We start from the raw sequence: 21,706 nt of genomic DNA on the forward strand, positions 1-21,706 counted from the left end.
AAAAAATGGGATTATACTCTAACAAGTGATTCTTTTTGGGTATGTAAGTATAATGCTGGTTGGTGCAAGTGGTAATGATTTTGATCCCTTTCAAGGAAAGTGTCGTTTAAGTATTGTGAATGAAAAAGAATAATATAAGTGATGAGATAGCTTCACCCTCTTAATCAATCTTCTTAGTAGACTTGGATTAGTGAAAGTCTAATTAATATACCTTCTAGATAAAGTCATCATGAAAAGTATAACATGTGTTTATGACAGAGAGTGTGTGTTATAGTGACAAAGTTTGTAGGATATATAAGAAATGAGGATAATGGAGGAAGGAGGGGGTTTAGTAGGAGAAAGGAAAAAGGATTTGAAGGAGGAGACAAATGAAAGAAAAATGTGTGACTTTATTTGTAAGGTGATCACCACAAGGTCCCACACTAATGGCTTGGCTTGGCTAGGGTTGAATGCTAAGGATTAGTGCCGACAATGAATTCAATCAATTCAGTATTTGTTTAAAACTTGATTTATTATTTAGCTCGACAAATTTGGTTCATAAATTATATTTAAGCTCATTAAATAAATGAGTCAAACTTAATTATGTTGAAACAGAGAACATAATTTTTTCGAGGATAGAGTATCTTTCTTGACTAGGGTTAGTGAATAAAGATAGACTAGTTCAGCATTTATATCATGCATATATAATAAGCCAGATTTAGGGATAGATGCATGCACATGTTAATAATCATTTTAATGGAAGAAGGGTTGGGGTGGTGAAGGATGAAGAAAGTTACATGCATGTTGTTGTTTATCATCATGATAGTTGGACTACCATTCTTGTCCCATCACATTGTAATTTGTAAACATACCCTAAATATTATGTTTAAAAATGAGAATATTAGCCCTAAGATCATGTTCTGTGAACAAACTTTCTGATAAAATTATACCTAATTATTCTAATATCTTCAGGTGTAACGTATATATTATTTTAATATTACTGTGAGCCAGTGAGTTTGTGTATACCTAAACAAATCAATCTTCTACCAACAGACGTTGGTTCAAGTGGTACATGTTTGATTCCCCTTAAGCAAGAACTCAGGTTCGAGTTTTGTGGATGAAAAAATGTCCGCTGGGAGATTTAGCCCTACGTACCTGTGGATGTTCCCGGCTCGGACAAGATTGCCTCCAATGCGAAAATACATGTGGGAAACCAAAAAAAACTAATCAATCTTCTAAATCTTTTAATGGGGACTACATTAAAACTATAAAATTCACTCACATATTTTTGTCATATTAGAAGTTTATGTGATGACCGTCAAGAGCGGAAATATGATATAAATTTCACTCATTGAAAGAATGAATTGATGATTTACAAAATTACATTGAATGATTTATATAAAGAATGAAAAAACTAACATCCTAACCAAAACTAACTAAATAATAAAAACCCAATACAAAATTAATCCAACAATACAAGCTCTCATATTCAATACATACACTATTATTTATATTGATACAATATATTTCACCATATTGATATTAAACTATAAGAGTTTTAGGGGTTATATCGAACTTTTATAATTATAATTGTGTTGACATCAAATACATTTACTATAAATAAATAATTTGAAATGTGAAAGTTTTTGAAGACATTCAAGCATGTTTTAATGTCACATACAGCATATTTGTGAAAATATACATACTCACATGCCTCATATTTGTGCACATCATTTGGAATAAAGCTTTCCTTGATTGAGTAGTTGGTGGGATAATTAATGAGCATATAAGATCCTTTTCCTTTTGCTTATGGAAGCTTTTTGTATTAGACTTTCAGGTCTGAAATATTAAGTGTACGGTGAAATGCAATTCTCACATTTTTAACATATTTGGTTCGCATTTGTTGTTGTGAAAATAATATAAAATAATCGATTCTAACTGTTGCAATTCATTTCACTGAAAAGTTTTACCTTATCAGGATAATGGAATTGACTCTAGTATGGAACTCACAAATTTTTTAAAACATATATCCAATTAGAGATACAAAATATTATACTTTTCTATCATATAGCAAACCAAACCAATAATTAAACTAGTTTCAACTTCTACCCAAACAAAATCAATTATATGATTTAAATCTTCTTAAAATACCATTCCTAAATGCAAATAGATTATTTTTACATCAACTTTTAAAAATCAATTCTATAAGCTAGTGAAGGTTATATTAGTCGATAAGAAATAGACTTATATTTCATAGAGTAAAGGGCTAAATAGGAATAGAAAAAATTATTGCATGATAGTTAAAATCAATATATAAAGTTAACATTTGTTGTCTTTATAGAATAATATAGATAAGGTGTGAGTTAGAGTTCTACTTATTATGCAATGGTTTCATTGATGAGTAAGTTGCACCAAATTACTAGATAATAAAGTTGTGTTGGCTTTGATATATAGAGTAAATGGGGTTCCAATTCCATGTTAGTTGATCTCTTGTCTATTCATAAATATTCTCTACTAAACTAATTAAGAATCTTTACATCATAGTTAGTTCTAGTTGGGAAGTAAGTTACATATTGCCTACCTCATTGTCTCGAGAATGGTTTAAATGCATGTTGGGTTACTTCTTTCATTGTCAATTGGTTTTGAGATAAAACCTCCAAAGCCCAACTTCTTTCCCATTTTCATGGGCCAAAAGATATACTCTTTAGTTATGGGTCAAAGATAACCAGTCGTCTGGTCCAGTAGGCTTATGTGAAGATGACATGTTGGGAAGTAAGTCTCATATCACTTACCTCATCGTCTTGAGAATGATTTAAATGTTTGTTATATTGCCAATTATTTTTTAGTTGAGGCCTTTAACAGTTCTACCAATAGTTTTTTGTTCTCATGTGTAAGAATCAAACTTTGAGAACAAAAAGCTCACTTGTCGGTAGATGCATGTTTGTTGATCTTCATGTGTTTCACATTATACAAAGTTCGTACAATAATGCAATGCCACAAAAAAATAGTTAACTGAACAAGAGTACACAAGTGTGGATTGAATTGTTGATATATGACACAAGTATAGTACGTAGTTGTTCCTATGTGATTAAAGTTAACAATAATTAACTATATATTATCCATACAGTATAGAAAAAGAAACACATTAATGTTAAACTAATTGTGTTACTATATAGAAAAACCAACTAAGTTCTGGAATTTTTTTTACGTCTTTATTATTATTTTTTGTACATAAGACTACTCACGTTTGGGGTTCAAATTCGTTTCACATTTCGAGTCAATTAATTAGAGATCCTAGGTTGAGTATAATTAACAATAAGACAAATAATACCTTTACTTTGCTAATAGTCAATTAGGACTCTAGCATGCATGTAAATTGGTGATAGCATTAGAGGGGGAAAAATGATTATTTTTTCATGTTGGGTACTTATATAATTGATTATTTTAATCTTATGCTGATCATTGTCAGAGTAAAATAGGGATGAAGATCTTCTGTACCATTTTTTGTGTCTCAATCCGTCAGCTCATAAAAAAATTATAAAAATAAAAAATAATTTTAATTATATTATTTGATAAAATATGACTAATTTGGTACAATTTTTTTTAGAATATATAATCTTTCATAAAATAGTAGTATCCATTTGGATCCTTGGAAATCTCTTTTCTTTTTGTTACCTCATATTAACCAAACCACCTCAAGCGTTGTTTTAATAAAGTTGTATTAATTGTTTGGTTCAATATCTATTGTTTTGTGTACTTTTACTCTGAATTTATACGTGTGTTCATTCTCTTTGCTTTAATTAAATCCACTCTATAAACATTGATCGTATCTGACCTCATATCTAACCTATTCAATGGTTAACACATAGAACCTTAGAAATCGGTTCCGTGCTTTAATGTAACATATAAAATGGTACATTTTGAGATCCATAAAATAATAATTAAGTTCTTCATCTAACTACTAACAAGTTAAAATTGTTTTCAGAGGTAATGATACCAATGTCTAAAGGTGTCATGGAATATATCTATTAGCTATAATATTTATATATTTTCGCAACTATATCAAAAGTATCTTCATCCTATGGATAATTAACTAATCATTTTTTGAGATATATATCGTGTCACTTACAAAAATTGAACTATAGATCTTTTAATTTTTTAATCTAACGAAATTTTATATCACTAAATTAATGTCTTGTTATAGAATATTTATATTTTGATTAAAGAATGCAATACAAGCCACATTTTGTACAAACACAAATTTTGGGTCAAGATTTAATTGATATATTATTCAATGTTGAAGTAAATTCCAAACTCCATTGAATAGTTGTTTGGCCTAAATTCTAGAGTAGGTGTTGTATTATTAGATAAATCCAAAAATAAAATGATGGCTTGATCAAATATCAAACTATCAATTGATGACACTCACAAAATATAGTACTTAGTACCATTTGCATTAGCTGGCATCATAAACTCTCTTTTGTTCAATTACTATTAACCTTCTATCTTCATATCTTAACGTGGTTAATTAGTTATGGCCTCTATACAATTAGGTGCTGCTTATATTTCTTCATGCAAGATGAAAAGGATGGAATAAATCTACAAGCAATTATCCTTAATTATATTCTATTAGGTGGTGTACATCTTACTAACATATTATATCATAAATTATATTGTCGACAAAACATTGATATCTAAATATTGAAATTTTATCTAAAACATACTTTCCACTTTTTTCTATGGTTTTCTAGTTGTTCCATTGGCTCCAATGAGTATTATTGTTGTTGCATCTGATTAATTCTGCTTCATCTCATTGTTTGCTTTCAATCAGTTATGCTTAATTGATACCTAAAAATTATTAGGTCCATTGCCTCAAATGTAAATGGTTTCATTTTCAATGGAGTTTGGTTTCTCTTTTGTTGTCATCTTATTCCAGATTTTAGAAAACTCAAGTAGATTTCTAGTACCCACGTGAATTTGAGGGTATGTTAAGATTTAATATGCTTTTTTAGTCATAATAAGGTTCTCCTAGTTTGATGGCTAGAGTGAAAATTTTAAATAATGATATAGGTTCAAGTCTTACTCATTCTAAATTAATAAATAATGTGTTATAAGACGATATGATGGTTATGATGAAAGATTGGAGCGAAGGAGGGTGATAATTTGAATCTTACTCACACCAAATACTAATAATATCAACATTTCTCAATAATTTTTTTTATAGGATTAGAATAATTTGGAGATAATAAATAAAAGCTACTTTTGTTCGATCATTATGACAAATATACAGTACATATTCAATTTATTTCTTTCATAATTTTCTCTCTTTCTAACAAAAACAGTAATGTTTTGTGTTATGAATCTTTTGGGTCATTGGGTGTACAAAAGTTTAGGAAAAAGTTGGGAAGAGTGAGAAATGAAAGATATAATTTGTGGTGTGATGAATTATGTGTAAAAGTAGGGGTGGCAATGTGGGCCGGCCCAGCCCGCCTTTGGCCCGCCAAAATAAGGGTTGGCCCGGCCCGTATTGTTAAAATGGCTCAAAATGCCAGTCCGGCCCATATTTTGCAGGGCTCACAGGCTGACTCGTTTCTCCCTCCAAAATGTGCATAATTAAAACTTTTAGACAAAAAATAATCAACAAACTTGATAAATGTCTTTTAAAACAAAAAATCACAAACATAAGTCTACAATATTACAATAACAACATAACATCTTAGCTTAAAACTTGTAAATTCTAAAGAATAAACCAACATAGTCTTAAACTAAGAGAGTCTGCCAGTTGCCAAGCCCCACGCACAGCACAGTGTCACACACTTTAGTTTTTTTATTTTTTAACAATGGTCTGGCCCGTCTTGGCCCGTCTAAAAAACGGGCTACTAAAACAGGCTGAATATGGGTTTTTGGGCTAAAATCCTCAGCTGGCCTGCTAAAAATAGCTATCCGGATGTGTTGGCCTGTCGGGCCAAGTCCATATTGCTACCCCTATGTAAAAGTGAGTTTTTAGCTTGATAAATAAGTTAGACAAATTTACTTATAATAGGATATAGCTTAAAAACCTTAGAGTCTGTTTAATGAGTAAGACTTTTTTCCATTACTAGAAAGGGGAATGATGACAAAAACAAAGAAAATGTCATACATAATTATACTTGTATCCTTTTGTTTATTATAATAAGATAAATTTATTCTTAAAACTAAAGGAAATTTTTTACTCACTTCTCTATTAATGAAAATGAGTCTAACCTCTATTTAATTGTCAAGATAAGATAACAACTAGATATTTTAGGATAGAAAGCAGCATAAGAGCATGTTAGGATGTGGGGTAAGCTCTTATCCTATCCATTGTCACCAAATAACAAAAAGTATTATGATAGGATAATTAAAATTGATTACCTATCATAGCTTATCAAACTCTGAATCATAATCTGGAAATGACAAATTATTCTATCATTTCTTTTTTATTTTATCCGTCAAATAACTTTTTACTAAACACATTTTATAAAGGGTTGAAATCATTCAGAAAATAATGTGTTCCAGGGTATATAAATGTCTGGTTACAATGGAAGAGGTAGAAAATGAGATAAAAGATAAAAAAAACAAAATTTGATAAAAATAAGGGTTAAATATTTAATGGGAAATTCAAGACCGAAAGACTTGATTTACCTTTATAACTCTAGATACTCTCAATATATCACTTAATTAAAAAAATTCTAAAAATAAAAATTGATAATTTTATATTACTTAGAAAAAATTGATTAGGTATATATCTATATATATGAGGACATAGTCATTTTGATACACATTACCCATATTCTATACATGCCCTAAGCCACAATGTATGCAATAGTTCATGAATTGCATAATGGACCTAATCATACCTAAAAACATCCTAATGACTAATCCCTTCAAAAGCCCCATGGGCTAAAGCCTGCACTGAATTAATTTACTTTTAAACATTTTTAATGTGTCTCCTAAGATATATGTTAATGATATCTAAAATAGTAAATTTTCATGTAAAAAATTTAAAAAAATATATCTCAATGTACTAATTAAACCATTTCCTCATGTAAAGCTACTTTTCTAAGTATTATTGGCATAAGGCACATATTAAATGAATTATAATAAGAGTTTAAAATCTATCCATAGTTATATTGTCAACATATTATTCATCATTAATTTATATTATTTTTGTTAGAGAGCAAATGGTAGTTAACAAATTAATGATTGATAATTTGCTGATAATGTAAAAAACACTTACAATGTTAGTATACATATTAAATCCTTATAATAATGTGTTTAGTTCATATTATTAAATTATCTGAACAATTTGATTGTTGTACCATTAAAATGTCAAAAATTAAACTTAAAAGAAGTTATGCTTCCCTTAACCCAAAAAATAGTTCTAGGATTATGATTATACTTTTCCCATTCACAGAATTATGCTTATTTTAACATCCACTATATTTTTTAACACAATTAATCTCATATACTCTAACTCATCTTTCAAAAAGCTCAAACAACCAGTGGGAACATGCCACCAATTGGGTAAGCCACAATGTATGCAATAGCTCAAAGAATGAACAACATGGTCCCAATGGGTTTTAGAGGCAGAAGATAGGAAGGGACCACCATGGAAACTAGAAATAAAATGTTGCCTCATGATGAATGAATGATTGTGATTGTGGATATGTCTTTTATTTACCTTTTATGCTATACCTAGAATCCTTATATCCATGCACCAAGAATGAATAATCATGGTGTATATTCACTTGAAACAAAATAAAAAAAGTATATAGAGTATTTAATATGTTATGTTGTTAACAATGATAAAAAAATATTTATAAGATAGGTAATGAATATTATTTCATATTTTTATTAATGATAAATAGTTAAAATTCAGAATAAAAATTATAATGTACATTAGCTTGTTATTTTGTACATCATATTATTTATGTGTTAATAGTTATTTTAATCAACTAGGAGAAGGAATGAATGTGAAAGATAATTGTTTATCTTGATTAAAGAGGAAGAAAAGAGAAAATATTTTTTATATTTCTTCTTGTTTCTTTGGACATAAGGAAATTTTAATTAATATTAATTTTCATGCTTCCTCAAAACTATTAAAAAACTTAACTTAAAAATATTAAAAAACTCAACCATACCTTTTTTCCTAAAAAAACATACAATGATATTATTTTTTGTATAAGAACTCGTAACAAATGTCACTATTAGAAATCGAATATTTGATATTTTGTTTTTCTCTGAATTTAATATGATTTTATATTACTAGAACAATATCTTTTGGTATTAATTTTTTTATTTACAATACTTATATTTTTTAAACTTTTGAAAAGGAATGATGCAAAAATAATGAAGCTATGTGTTGTGGGAAACGTGAGAGAAGTTGATAGAGAAGAAGCAAGAAGGAAAAAGGTGTGACCTTTATACACATGCTCATTCACCATCTATCCTTTTCACTTTTTTTAACCCCCAACAACAATTAGCCACGCTTACTTTATACATTACCTACCATTTTTTTTGCCACAATTTCTCACATTTTAAAAAAAAATATCTTTATTATCTATCCTCCATTGATTTTCAACTTCAAACTCATTTATTGTCATAGGATTTGTGGTTTAGCCACATCTCCAAATTCCTTTTCTCCTAATAATTGAGATTGGGTTGTCACACACTTATTGCAAATAGGAATTCCATTACATTACACTCTTGCTATTTTGAACAAGTAGCATAGGTTCATGACATTTTTGGCATCTGGGTCTTATCCAAGTTCAAATTTTTCGTAATGGGTTGTATCTATTCTAAGGTTTGCATAGGTGATACTTGTAGAGATTCTAGCATCAATGGTGATGCTATTACTAGACATGCTGCACTTTCTGAATCATCTTCTGATGTTCAGCAAGGTGAAATCAGGGACCAATTGAATCGATTGAGCTTAACTAGAGACCCTGAAGCTGGAATTAGAAGACTAGCTAGGGTTTCAGCACAGTTTCTTCCACCAGATGGGTCAAGAACTGTTAAGGTAGCTTCAAATGGGTATGAATTAAGGTATTCGTATTTGTCGCAGCGAGGTTATTACCCTGATGATTTGGATAAGGCTAATCAGGACAGTTTCTGCGTCCACACGCCGTTTGGAACGAGTCCTGATGACCATTTCTTTGGAGTTTTCGATGGTCATGGTGAATTTGGAGCGCAGTGTTCGCAGTTTGTGAAGCGTAAGCTGTGTGAGAATTTACTCAGGAATAGTAAGTTTCATGTGGATGCTGTAGAGGCTTGTCATGCGGCATTCTTGGCTACTAATTCACAGTTGCATGCTGATATTTTGGATGATAGCATGAGTGGCACGACTGCGATCACGGTGTTGGTTAGGGGAAGGACAATATATGTGGCGAATTCAGGTGATTCGAGGGCAGTGATTGGAGAGAGGAGAGGGAAGGATTTAGTGGCAGTTGATTTGTCGAGTGATCAGACGCCTTTTAGGCCTGATGAGCTTGAGAGGGTGAAGTTTTGTGGAGCTCGGGTTCTTACTTTGGATCAGATTGAAGGGCTTAAGAATCCTGATATTCAGTGCTGGGGCACCGAAGAAGCTGATGATGGTGACCCTCCTAGGCTATGGGTGCCCAATGGAATGTACCCTGGTACTGCTTTTACACGGAGCCTAGGTGATTCTATTGCCGAGTCTATTGGTGTCGTTGCTAATCCTGAGATTCTTGTATTTGAGCTCACAAGAGATCACCCTTTCTTTGTGCTCGCTAGTGATGGGGTGTTTGAGTTTCTGTCTAGCCAAAACGTGGTCGAAATGGTATAGTTTCTTTTTGCTATTCCTTTTCTCTTTACTTTTTAAATCAGCTTTGCTATGTTGCAAGAGAAAAATGTGCTTGTCTTTTACTCTTTCTATTGTTGAAAACTTGACATTTGCTTTTGGTTTTGCTCTAAATATATTGCTGGAACGTTATTATCACATTTCAATAGCAATCATGAGCTGGCATAATTGATATTAGCTACGGTTTTCTCGTATTAGGAATTAGAAATTCCCTATTATAATTCGGAAGAGCACTTATACAAGAAGTGGTTTTTTGTAACTGCGTCCTTCTAATCTCTAAATCAGTTTTGAAAAGAATGTCTAAGTACTTCCTTTTCCCGCCTCTCTTTCCTGTTTTTCTAGAATAGAATTAGGGCTCATTTTAGCTAGAGAGTACCCTAAGATTACTGAATAACTATCACAAAACCCAAATACTGAATAACATTACTATTTCTATTCTTGATATTTGCTTTTGGCTAAAAACTCACTCACGAGCATAAACCCTCAAGGAAGCTAAGGGAAAAAGATTGTGTCATAAAAGATGTGGAGAAAAAAGTTTGCTTCTAAACGTTCTGCAATATTCTCTAGCGAATACAGTAATTTGAGCATTAACAACACAATGCTTTATATTATCCCTTTTACTCTGAAAATCTTTAATGAGTTAAGCTGTTTATGGCCGAGTATTATTAGGAATAGTCACTCTTTGGTGATATTTACCAAAATGGATGATGGGAAACTTTTGATATTTTACTAGATGAGAGGGGTAATTAGGTCATCTCATCACTAAATCTGCTTCTTTGTTTTAAGCAGGATCGGCGTTTGCACAAAAGTGTGCATTCTATCCAAAGGTATTTTAGTTCACCATTGAATGGCTGAAATTGATCTTGGGTAATAAGTGAAACATGTGATAATTAATTAGTAAATTGTGTGATGCTTTTGGTAATTCAGTGCTATATTAGGTTATTTTTATCTGGTACCTCTTCCTCATGCAGGATAAATAAGGATATCCAAAACAGTTGATTTTTTGGGTGTGATGTTATTCTTTTTTTCTAGTGAGATGGTTTGTTAAAATTGTCTCACACTGTCTAGCTGATATGACAATATGCTAGAGAATGTCTTGTCTGTTAAGAAATTCTTAAGTAAGGACTCGGATGGAGTCATCAATGACCTTTCAGCCAATGTTTCCAAATTGCAATTTAAATCACGAGCTAATCGTTATGGTTCGCAGATAAGGTACACAGATAACCGTGAACATGTGGCTGTATAACTAAGTTCTGTTAATTTAAAAGTTAAAACATTTTTTAACCTAGACAAAGTATATCATCTATTTAAGTTAAATGTTTTGTCTCTTAATTTGCCGTCATGCTACAGGTTGCCAAATTCAAAGATCCTCGTGATGCTTGCGCTGCAATAGTGGCTGAATCTTATCGACTCTGGCTACAGTGTGAAACTCGTACAGATGATATTACAGTCATTATTGTGCATATCAATGGGCTAACTGAAGTATGCTGCTTTTCTTTTTTCCTGCTTCTATTAATGTATATTGTTTCCCATATATCCATCGATTCATTTCCCCTTGTTTGTTGTTAGTAACTGATCTATTCTTTCGAATCAGCCTGCTGTTGGTCAGTCAGCAAGTTATGGTGATGTTCTACCAACCCGAGTGCCTCACGCTGTAGAGGTGACAGGTTCAGAATCTCCAACCACCTTTGGCTTGAACTCTGGGAATCATCGTGTAAGGCATGACTTGTCAAGGGCACGCCTCCGAGCAATTGAAAACTCCCTAGAGAACGGGCAAGCTTGGGTTCCTCCATCTTCAGCCCACAGGAAGACATGGGAAGAAGAAGTAAATCCAATTTATCTTTTACTTTTGCATTCGTGTTAAACTCCTCTATTTTACTTTTTTATTTGCATTAGTAACAATGGTGTGCTAGTATAAATTCAGAGACTTATTTGCTCTGATTGGCAAGTTCAAAATGCAAATTTTGATGGTGCGTCATCTTCATATGCCGCAGGCACACATAGAGCAGGCGTTGCAGGATCATTTCCTCTTCAGAAAACTGACTGATTCTCAACGTCATGTTTTATTGGATTGCATGCAAAGAGTTGAGGTTGAAGCTGGGGATATTATAGTCCAGCAGGTCAGTTTTCTAGTTCAAAATTCTTGAGTATCATTGTTCTACAGATTTTATAGATTTCACTGGCTGAAAATAAATTTAACTATTCTTGAATGGAACTTGCATCAGATTTTATTAGAAGTCTTTTTATTTTGGCTTGGTTTCTATTTTATAACTGCAGAAGTGTGACAAAAGCTTTACTTTGCAGGGTGGTGAAGGTGACTGTTTTTATGTTGTTGGTAGTGGAGAATTTGAGGTTTTGGCAACTCAGGTTTATAATCTTCGCCATTTGGCTTCATAACCATTCTTCTTTGAAAATATTGAATACACTATTATGTAACATAATGCAATTCAGCCATGCAATTCTTGAAAGTTATCCTAACCAGAAGCAAAGGCAAGGGCCATGCACTTGCATACCTCCAAAACTTCTACTATTTCTCAGCTTCCCAAGCCATCAAATTTTCATTCATGATAAAGTTGCCCCCCAAGACGTAACCTCTTTTGAAAATCACCATTGTGTTATTTTCCCACTCCTGCTCTTATAAATTGGCTTTGCCCTTGGTGTGGTACAGATGAAATCATGTTCCCATGGTCTAGTTGCCATTTCTTGAATGTCGCTTCTATCACGTTTTTTATAAAAGTTTGAGATGTGTTACAATTCTTGTTAACATTTATCGTAATGGCAGGAAGAAAAAGATGGGGAAGTACCTAGGGTTTTGCAGCGCTATACAGCTGAAAAACTATCATGCTTTGGAGAACTTGCTCTAATGTGAGTCACTCAACCATTTTTCTCTTCTTATGGCCCTTTTACTAAATTGAAGTAGTTGCTTTTGATGGGAAAATGTCTGGCTATAATATTCCTTTCAAGCTTCCTCTGGTTTTGGTACTAATTTTGTTGACGACTGTTATTCAGACAGGCATATAAAGTTCTACTGTACTTGCAACACTCTAGCATATGGGCAATTTTTTTAATTTTTTTATATAATTTGTCCAACATTTTTAAGAAGGGGTATGATGTTTTTGCAATTTTCTTCTCTTTTTTATTGGTTTTCTGAAATCATGTGCTATTGCTCGAATCCGCAGTCAATCCTATTTCCGATAGGAGCAGTTGACAATTGAATCCCATTTTTCTCATTATTTTCGTATCCGTAATATGAGGATGCTCTTACTATATTAGTTTTTTCGCCTGGCAAATGTTTAACACTCTCACTCCCCTGGGGATGTGGTATTACAGGTACAATAAACCACTCCAGGCCTCTGTACGTGCTGTAACAAATGGAACTCTCTGGGCATTAAAACGAGAAGATTTTCGAGGGATTTTAATGTCGGAGTTCTCCAATTTATCATCCTTGAAGTTGCTTCGGTCCGTAGATCTCCTCTCTAGGCTAACAATTTTGCAACTGAGTCAGATTTCAGACTCCCTTTCTGAAGTTTCCTTCTCAAGTGGGCAGACAATAATTGATAAAGTACGCTTTTGCTTGGTTATTTTTCTTCACTTATTCCCTGTTATTCTTTTCTTATTCCTTTTATTCTATGTTCTTTTCTTAAAGTTCTTCACTATGTCTTTGCAGGATGAAGCCCTTGCATTGTACATTATCCAAAAGGGACAAGTGAAAATCACTTTTAATTCTGATATATTGACTAGTCCAATTGCCTGCAGCCTCAAGCCTGACATTGAAAATGAGGATGATAATGCACGGAACAGAAGAGAACTATCAATAGAGAAGCCTGAGGGAAGCTATTTTGGCGAATGGGCCCTTCTTGGTGAACATATTGGTTCCTTAAGTGCTGTAGCTGTCGGTGATGTTGTGTGTGCTGTACTAACAAAGGAGAAATTTGAATCAGTTATTGGCCCCTTGCAAAAGCTTTCACATGAAGATCTCAAGTATGTTTTAATATGTTCAATTATTAGAGAACAGCTTTTTGGTTTCTGTTTATATTAATGCTTATGTGCTGCACTTAAAATCAAAGCTCCGTATCATTAGCACCATTTATTTGACCATAGGTTGAGGGATAATTCCAAGCAGTTGAGTGGAAACTTTGACTTTTCATCCCTTGATAAAGTCCGGCTCTCAGATTTGGTAAGAGTTTTCTGTTGCTCTCCTATGCATTGGGCTTGAGATCCTCAAATTAGCTTATACTTTATGGACCCTTTAAATTGTAGGAGTGGAGAAAGACACTATATTCCACTGACTGCTCTGAGATTGGGCTTGCAAATTTAAGAGACTCAGGTGGATAAATCTTTCTCCAATTCTTTTTATATTTTTCTATCAGTCTCCAAATTTGACTCAATCAACTACTTTTGTGAAGTAAATTGACGTAAACTTAAATCTTTGGAGGGTTATGTTCCTTCTTAATTGAGTTAATTTTGAAGAATTATATATTCAGGGAATGTGAAATATCTTTGGAGTACTAAATGGATGTAAACCTGATCTTTATAGTGGCCAAAATATCAATTATATACCCAATATTTATTCGACTTCTTTTTTGGCACTTTGGTTAGCATTCGCTACATCAACTAATAGCATTAATACAGTCTATAATGATATTTGATAAAACTTTAGATTTTGTTTTTGCTACTGCAATTTGCTGCCTAAATACATATTGCTTGCAGAAAATTTGGTGACATTGAAGAGATTTTCTAAGCCAAAGGTGAAAAGGCTAGGAAAAGAAGCACAAGTCTTGAAAGAGAAAGACTTGATTAAGGGTATGAGCTCTTCAGCTTGTATACCGCAGGTTTTCTGCACTTCTGCTGACCGCATATATGCTGGAATACTGCTAAATACATGCCTCGCTTGCACTTTGTCTTCCATACTTTCAAGTCCTTTTGGTGAATCAGCGGCACGGTTCTGTGCTGCTTCTGTTGTTACTGCTTTAGAAGATTTGCACAAGGTCTTATTCTAAAATAAATTCTTCTGTTTTGTTTTTTTCCTACTTTGGTTAGTGGCTTGCATTTCTCATTTGATATTTGAATTTCAGAATGGTGTTCTCTATAGAGGTGTATCACCTGATATTTTGATGTTGAACCAAACAGGACAAATACAGGTTTGAAAATAGATAATTTCATCCTATGCATGTTTATTTGACTTATCTCACTATTGACCGATACTTTTTTTTGCCCGACAAAATACCTGTTGAGAAGGGATATCTATATCCAACTATTCATTTTTAGCACAATGTTATCAATTTACTCGAATATGTTTTACTTGTAGCTGGTGGACTTCAGATTTGGTAAGAGGCTATCTGATGAGAGAACATTCACAATTTGTGGGATGGCAGATTCGCTAGCTCCGGAGATTGTTTTGGGAAAAGGCCATGGCTTCCCTGCTGACTGGTAATATACATAAAACTTTGTGAAACCACTGATTTTCTGTAAACCACACAATCCCTCGTGTCAGTTATTCACTTTTGTTCTTTCCTGAAAAACATAAAGATAACCTAAACTAATATCCATTTTCTGCATGTAATTGTAAATTGGTTTGAACTATAATCAATATATTGAATTACACCTGACATGCAATAATTAAGTCCTAGAATATTTTAGGCCTGATTACATTTTATCTCTGGTGTTGCTGAAGTTTTTTTCTTTGATTCCCGTAATTTTAAATTTAGAATGTAAACCATTTATGATTATGGTCCTTTGTTTCTTGAAGTGGTTTGTGGATGCCAAACTGAAAATTTTCCGGTAATGATTTTGCAGGTGGGCGCTAGGAGTTTTAATATATTTCATGTTACAGGGTGAGATGCCATTTGGATCATGGAGAGAAAATGAACTTGATACAGTTGCCAAAATTGCAAAACGGAAGCTATATCTTCCCGAGACTTTCAGCCCTGAAGCCGTTGATCTCATCTCTAAGGTATGGCAAGAACTATGGATCTCTTAAATGCATGCTCTAGGAAGATCTTTACCATTAATTTTAAGTAGTCACATAAATTCAATATTTCCATAACAGATGAATTTCAGCTTTTCTTTTTCATATAAACTTCTGTGGTAAGAAGGTGAGCCTTGACGCAACAATAAGATTGTTGCTTTATGACGTGGTTACATGATGGTCCTATATTCAAAGTTTGTAAAGCTCAACCAATCATATAAATGTTAGAAGTGATTTAATTTTCTTAGTCTCAAAAAGTCAAAATACATATGGTTGCATGCATTTGAAAATATCTATGCATACTTATTCTCTTTACTTGACCAATTTGTTCAGTTACTTGACGCCGAAGAAAACACTAGACTTGGTAGCCAAGGTCCTGATTCTGTCAAAAGTCACCCATGGTTTAATGGTATTGACTGGGAAGGGATTAGACACCATACATGCCCTGTTCCTGAGGAAATTATTTCTCGTCTAGTGCCATACTTGGAATTTCATTCTGAGGATTGTACTGGTTCTCTAGGTTCCCCATCACAGGAAGTAGATGAACTTAATGTACCTGAATGGCTTGAAGACTGGTAAAGGAATGAGCATTTGTTAACTTTTTAAAGTTTGACTCTGCACCATTATTTACATTCGCGAGTAACCCATCGTTCAGTCCTCGAAAGATTATGATGTCATCAAGTAAGTCCCGAAAAGTTTATCATCGATTAAATCTTTAAAAGATTCAAGGTGTCACCATATAGTCGTGACACTTTGAATCTTTCAAGAATATATAGATGACATAATCTTGAGTACAACTACATTTGCTTATTTGGACAATTGCAGTCTAAGAATGCAGAGAGGAAGGATCTAGAATATTCCACCTAGTTCAGTAGTTCAGTTTTGTGACATGGTTGCATTGGAAAACAAGATATTCTAGTTGCTTTCCATGCTGCCTATATTTATTGAAGTAGCTGAACTTGTAGGTAGGTTTGATATGTTATTTTAATCTTCACCTCTTTCATTTTCTTATTTTTTGTGGGAATTACTCTCAACTGTAAATATTATATATATGTACATGACTGAGTTTATTCACATTTTCAATTGAAATTAAGCAGTTTAGAATATTTGTCATGGACAAATGTTTTCTTATTCACACAAGAACAATACTTTATTTATTTGGGGTAAATGTTAAAGAATATATAGATATAAACTTCTACCTTTTATCATTTTAAAGAAATCATAGTTACTTAGTTCATCTATCAAAAACCTTCTCCTTACCCTCCCAACCAAAATATTTTAATATGCTAAGATAAGAGGTACCTACCCCTTAATAAAAAAAATTAATTAGCATAAAACAGAAACAATAAGATGTTGGTTTAATGATGTATGGTCATGTTAGATCCCTAGAAAGACTAAAATATTAAGGGTTTAATTTTTGAGAATGACACTTATTGGGTTGAGAAATCACGTTCTCCGAAAGAGATTAGTTCTTTTTCTATAAGGTGAGGGAATACCCTTACTAGTACAAAAAAAACTATAATGACAGCCAAATAATCCTCCTCCTTGAATTTAAAAATTAGAGCTCCTAAAATAAAATTTTGGGGTTATGGAAGAGTACTTTGTCTTACTAGTAAGTGGTGCCTAACTATGTAATTATAATATTAAAATAATATTAAACTACTATTAACATTTATAGAGCAGTTTTGAAGGTCACACTTTAGGGAAGGAATCCAACATTTTTCAATTAAGACAATAGGATAGGGCCTATCTCTCAATTAAGTCATATTTTATTGCATCTCTTGCTCCATCAATTAATGCTTACTTCAGACAAAAGAAATTGACAAATTCCACCACTTTGTTTATAAAGCATGATGTGCTTATACATGTATTATAATTATTCAACCAACATAATTAAATTATAAAATTTGTTCTATTTGATCAAGAAAATTTTACTAGGGAATATTTAATGGTAATGTTTTTAAAACCAGATCATGTTAAATCATAAATTGGTTGAACTTTTTATATGATAGTTCGTTATTGTGTTGTTCGATTTGAGTCTAGTTGGACTATTAATTTAACATATTGAACTAATTGAATCATTATTAAAATCATTTGCATGTTGGAACTTGTGGGTTTGTTTCTATAACATTGGCTAGAAGTTCTAGGATTAGTTTATACAGAAATTAAAATGCTTAATCAGATATTCACATTTTAGCTTCTACAAGTTGGTTGTACTTTTGGGATTGAACCATTTTATAAATGCTGTAACATGATAAATAATAATAATAATGTGAAAAAAAGTTAAGCAATAGAGGGAATAAAAAAACATGCTGATTTATGGAACCAAGGTGGCATTCAACTACTTGTTCCCTAAGTTCAGTTGTTAATAATACAGATTTATTATGTTAAGCAAAAGAGAATGTAAGGCATAAAGTATGACCAAGATTATTATATTTGAATTGAATTGCTGGCACTAATATAGATAATGTTGTAAATCAACACAAATTTGGTTATAAAATGAACTAATAAAAAAAATCCAATTTTAAGTCTTTAAGCATTTCTTTTTTCTGCTCACTAGAGATTTTTCATTCTCTAGAAAGATTAACAAACTTTTTATGCAGATCATAAGAATTAATATCTGAAATAAAACAAGAAAGTATTACTATACACTTTTTTCCTAAAATCTGAATGAAACTGTTATTGAAAACAAACATGTTTACCTCAGTAAGGTGATTATTGAACTATACATCTAATGACTTTTGTTTATTCTGAGATTGCTGAGACTTTGTTTCTCTATTCACAAACCATTGAACTGTTCTTCTTGCAATTGGAAACCAAAGTTGTCTTGTTCTTTCCCTTTTAAGGTTGTTTTCAAACAAAGAAGAATCTCTAAACACCTTATTTTTCATGCTTGAACCTCCAAATCTAGAGACACCAGTGATTTCTGACATTGATCTTTTCTCACCTTGGTTCATATACTTTGGTGCATGGCTTGAATTTCCTACAGAAGAATATGATGATGCAAAAAGAGGGTCCTCATCTGAAATTGAAACTGATTTATCCTTGTTCATGTTCATAATTTCCTCATTTTCAACCACCCTTGTGGCCATAAATTCAGAACTTGATTCCAAGTCATTGAATCTATTGCTTGAATTAGCATTAAGCATCTCAGTATTCAAAAACATAAGGTCTGAAGAACTAACATTGCTCCACCTATGGTTAAACACAATATCAGATATAGTAATCTTATGGTTATGCTTATGATAACCCTTTTCACTATCTTCTTCTATTTCCTTTTGGATAAACAACTCTTCTTCCTTAATATCCATTCCAATTATTTTCCTGAAGCTGCTTCCAATACTAAACCTTGATGAACCATGTTGTTGTTGTTGTTGTTGTTGTTGTTCCTCTCTTTGAACAAAAAGCTCTATGTTACTAGAATCTTCACCAAGTCCTGAAGGATTTGCTTGCAACCTTGAACTATTTGAATATGTTAAGATTGTTTGGTCCTCAGGATTAACCTTGTGTCTACAAATAGGACAACTTGAGTGTTTCTCAAGCCAATGATCTATGCAATCAGTATGAAAAGCATGCTTACACTTTGGTAACAGCCTCAGAATTTCAACATCTTCAAACTTTGATAAACACACTGCACATTCAAGACCTTCTTTTGACCCTTTGAGAGAAGAAAATCTAAAGAATGGAAGTGATTCTATGACTGTTTTGTCTATTCCTGAGAATCTAGACCTTGATCTTACAAGTGTTGGTTGGTTTTCAGGGTCTAAGACAGGAACTGAAGTATTTCTTTGACAGAATTTGGCATACATAAGAAGAATGAATGTCAGTGAAAACATGAGACCAAGGACTGCTATAACAACAGCAAGACTTGGTTGGAAATTAGAGACAGCATCATCTGTAGTGTTTTGTGCTGTAACATGATGGAAGAATAAGACACAGAGAGACAAAAGGGTTATACTAAGTTCATTCATGGTTCTCTTCAAGCATTATGCACCAAAAATGCTAGTTGGTGAGTTCTGACTTGAAAACCTTATAAATTTATATAGTAAACTTTTTGATTCAATCATGGGAATAATATATATGTTGCAAGTTAAATACTTCACCCAATTAAGTCTTTAAATATTTTTAGGAAAAGTTCAGAACCTCGTTTTTTTTTTGTAAGTAGTCACTTTGAATTATTTTTTTGTCTTAGATACTCATTAAATTTTATCAATTGTTGAAATTAGTCAATATATGAAGATGTTAAATCACTAATAGGATACAATTAGATTCACAACAGTTAAAGTGCAACAATACAGGTTAACTAGAAGAACCGCCATCAAATTTTAGGGTATTTATATAGACTTTTCTGAATTTTTTAAGATTGTTAAATAAATCCCTAAAATATTTAGGGTTGTGTTTTAAATTTTCTAAGGACTTAACTACTGAAAAATGAAGTAATTATTTAGTGATAGATATATGTCTATAAAATGAGAGTTTACTTAAAGTTTATAATATGATTGTTTGTGATGGGGTAGTTGTGCATGAAACAATATTATATGATTCTACCCCAAATAACAACCTTACCTTATGTCAGTTTTCTTGGTTTCTTCTAAGGCTGCATTATGCGTCACAATTTGATTCTTCCTTTTAAAATATTTCATTAAATATAATAAGAATTGAGTAGTGATAACTAGGTGGGGTGGCTTACATTTTTTGTATTTGTATTCATCTCTAGTTGTTGACTTAGTATACATTATATGACATCCCCCTATTTACTACATTAATCCTCACGCCATCTATGTGTTCATAAAATATGGAACTTTAGAATTAATGAATCTCCTTTTAGATAGTGTTTGATAGATGTAAAATAAGATATTATTGGAATTATGTTTTGTATTTGTAGCATTTTATTAATAGATTATAACACTGCAAATCAACATTTTGGTTTTTAATTATCATTAACAACTTAATACAAATGAAAATGAATAATGAATAATATACTTGCTCTCAGTTAGAGATGGCAAAATAGGCATTGCCCGCGGGCGCGCCCGCATAGCTTGTATCATTTTGCGGGCAGGGCATGCACATTTTGTCCATTTGCCCGTTTCGCCCTGCCTATTTTGTCCACTAAGCCACGGACATTTCCATTGGGCAATGTGGGCGACCCGCGGGCGGCCCACAAACAATATTTAAGGAAAATTTAAGAAAATTTCAAATAAGTTATTATGTAATGTGATTTTTAATTCCTAAAAAATTGTAATATAATGTAATTTGATCAACTTCATATAAAATATCAAAGTTTTTGTTAATTTTTTATCTTAAACTACTTTATTTTATTTATTATATGAATTTTTTAATTATTCAATAATGTCTGTGGGCCGCCCGCAAACCCTTTAGCCCGTTTTAAAACGGGCAGGGCAATGAATTTTGTCCGTTAAGCCAATACGGACATGCCCGGCTCGCTTAAATTGTTGTGGGCGTTTGCGGGCACGGACTAAACAGGCTAGGCGGCCCATTTTGTCATGTCTACTCTCAACTATTAATAAGGAGTTGATTTAGTAGTGGAAGACTTTGATAGATATCCAATATGACCAAAAGGTCAAAAGTTCGATTCCTAAAGGCAACATTTATTAGAAGGAGTTGTCGCACACCTCAAAAGAGATTAGTTCCTTATCCATAAAATAAAAAATGTCATTAGTATTATATACAAAAATATACTCACTCTCAGCTAGACATAAATATTACATTCTTTCATAAAAGAGGGAAGAGAACATAATGTTGTAATTTTGGTGAATTTGATAACTATGATGACTTTTGAAGAAAAGGGATTTTCACTTGCAATTAATTAAAAAAAGTAGTTGGGATAACACATCCCAAAGGTCAATGAGTTGGGTTAAGTCTACCTTTGCAGCTTAGACAAACTATCTAGATGGATC

General features: G+C 32.3%; 2 protein-coding genes across 3 annotated transcripts; one reads left to right on the forward strand and one right to left on the reverse strand.

The window, feature by feature from the left end:
* Nucleotides 8,568-16,894, forward strand: LOC109342975 (protein phosphatase 2C and cyclic nucleotide-binding/kinase domain-containing protein-like). Of its 2 annotated transcripts, XM_019581069.1 has the most exons (16): nucleotides 8,568-9,799; nucleotides 11,171-11,302; nucleotides 11,415-11,645; nucleotides 11,815-11,940; nucleotides 12,125-12,187; nucleotides 12,603-12,685; nucleotides 13,151-13,382; nucleotides 13,488-13,801; nucleotides 13,922-13,997; nucleotides 14,081-14,147; nucleotides 14,531-14,808; nucleotides 14,896-14,961; nucleotides 15,129-15,250; nucleotides 15,617-15,773; nucleotides 16,122-16,377; nucleotides 16,445-16,894. In XM_019581069.1, the coding sequence occupies exons 1-15, from the start codon at nucleotides 8,783-8,785 to the stop codon at nucleotides 16,365-16,367; spliced, it is 3,210 nt and encodes a 1,069-aa protein (XP_019436614.1). In that variant the 5' UTR covers nucleotides 8,568-8,782; the 3' UTR covers nucleotides 16,368-16,377; nucleotides 16,445-16,894. The 2 variants fall into 2 exon arrangements, with proteins under 2 accessions (XP_019436614.1, XP_019436612.1); XM_019581067.1 differs by having other exon boundaries at nucleotides 16,122-16,894.
* On the reverse strand, nucleotides 18,339-19,820 carry LOC109342977 (E3 ubiquitin-protein ligase ATL42). The gene is made up of 2 exons (XM_019581070.1): nucleotides 18,491-19,820; nucleotides 18,339-18,408 (listed from the first exon to the last, which is right to left on the reverse strand). Exon 1 carries the CDS (start codon nucleotides 19,757-19,759, stop codon nucleotides 18,512-18,514), a length of 1,248 nt encoding a protein of 415 aa, XP_019436615.1. The 5' UTR covers nucleotides 19,760-19,820; the 3' UTR covers nucleotides 18,339-18,408; nucleotides 18,491-18,511.

The sequence above is a fragment of the Lupinus angustifolius genome, chromosome LG03 (assembly GCF_001865875.1).
Source record: "Lupinus angustifolius cultivar Tanjil chromosome LG03, LupAngTanjil_v1.0, whole genome shotgun sequence".
In the NCBI taxonomy this organism is placed as follows: domain Eukaryota; kingdom Viridiplantae; phylum Streptophyta; class Magnoliopsida; order Fabales; family Fabaceae; genus Lupinus; species Lupinus angustifolius.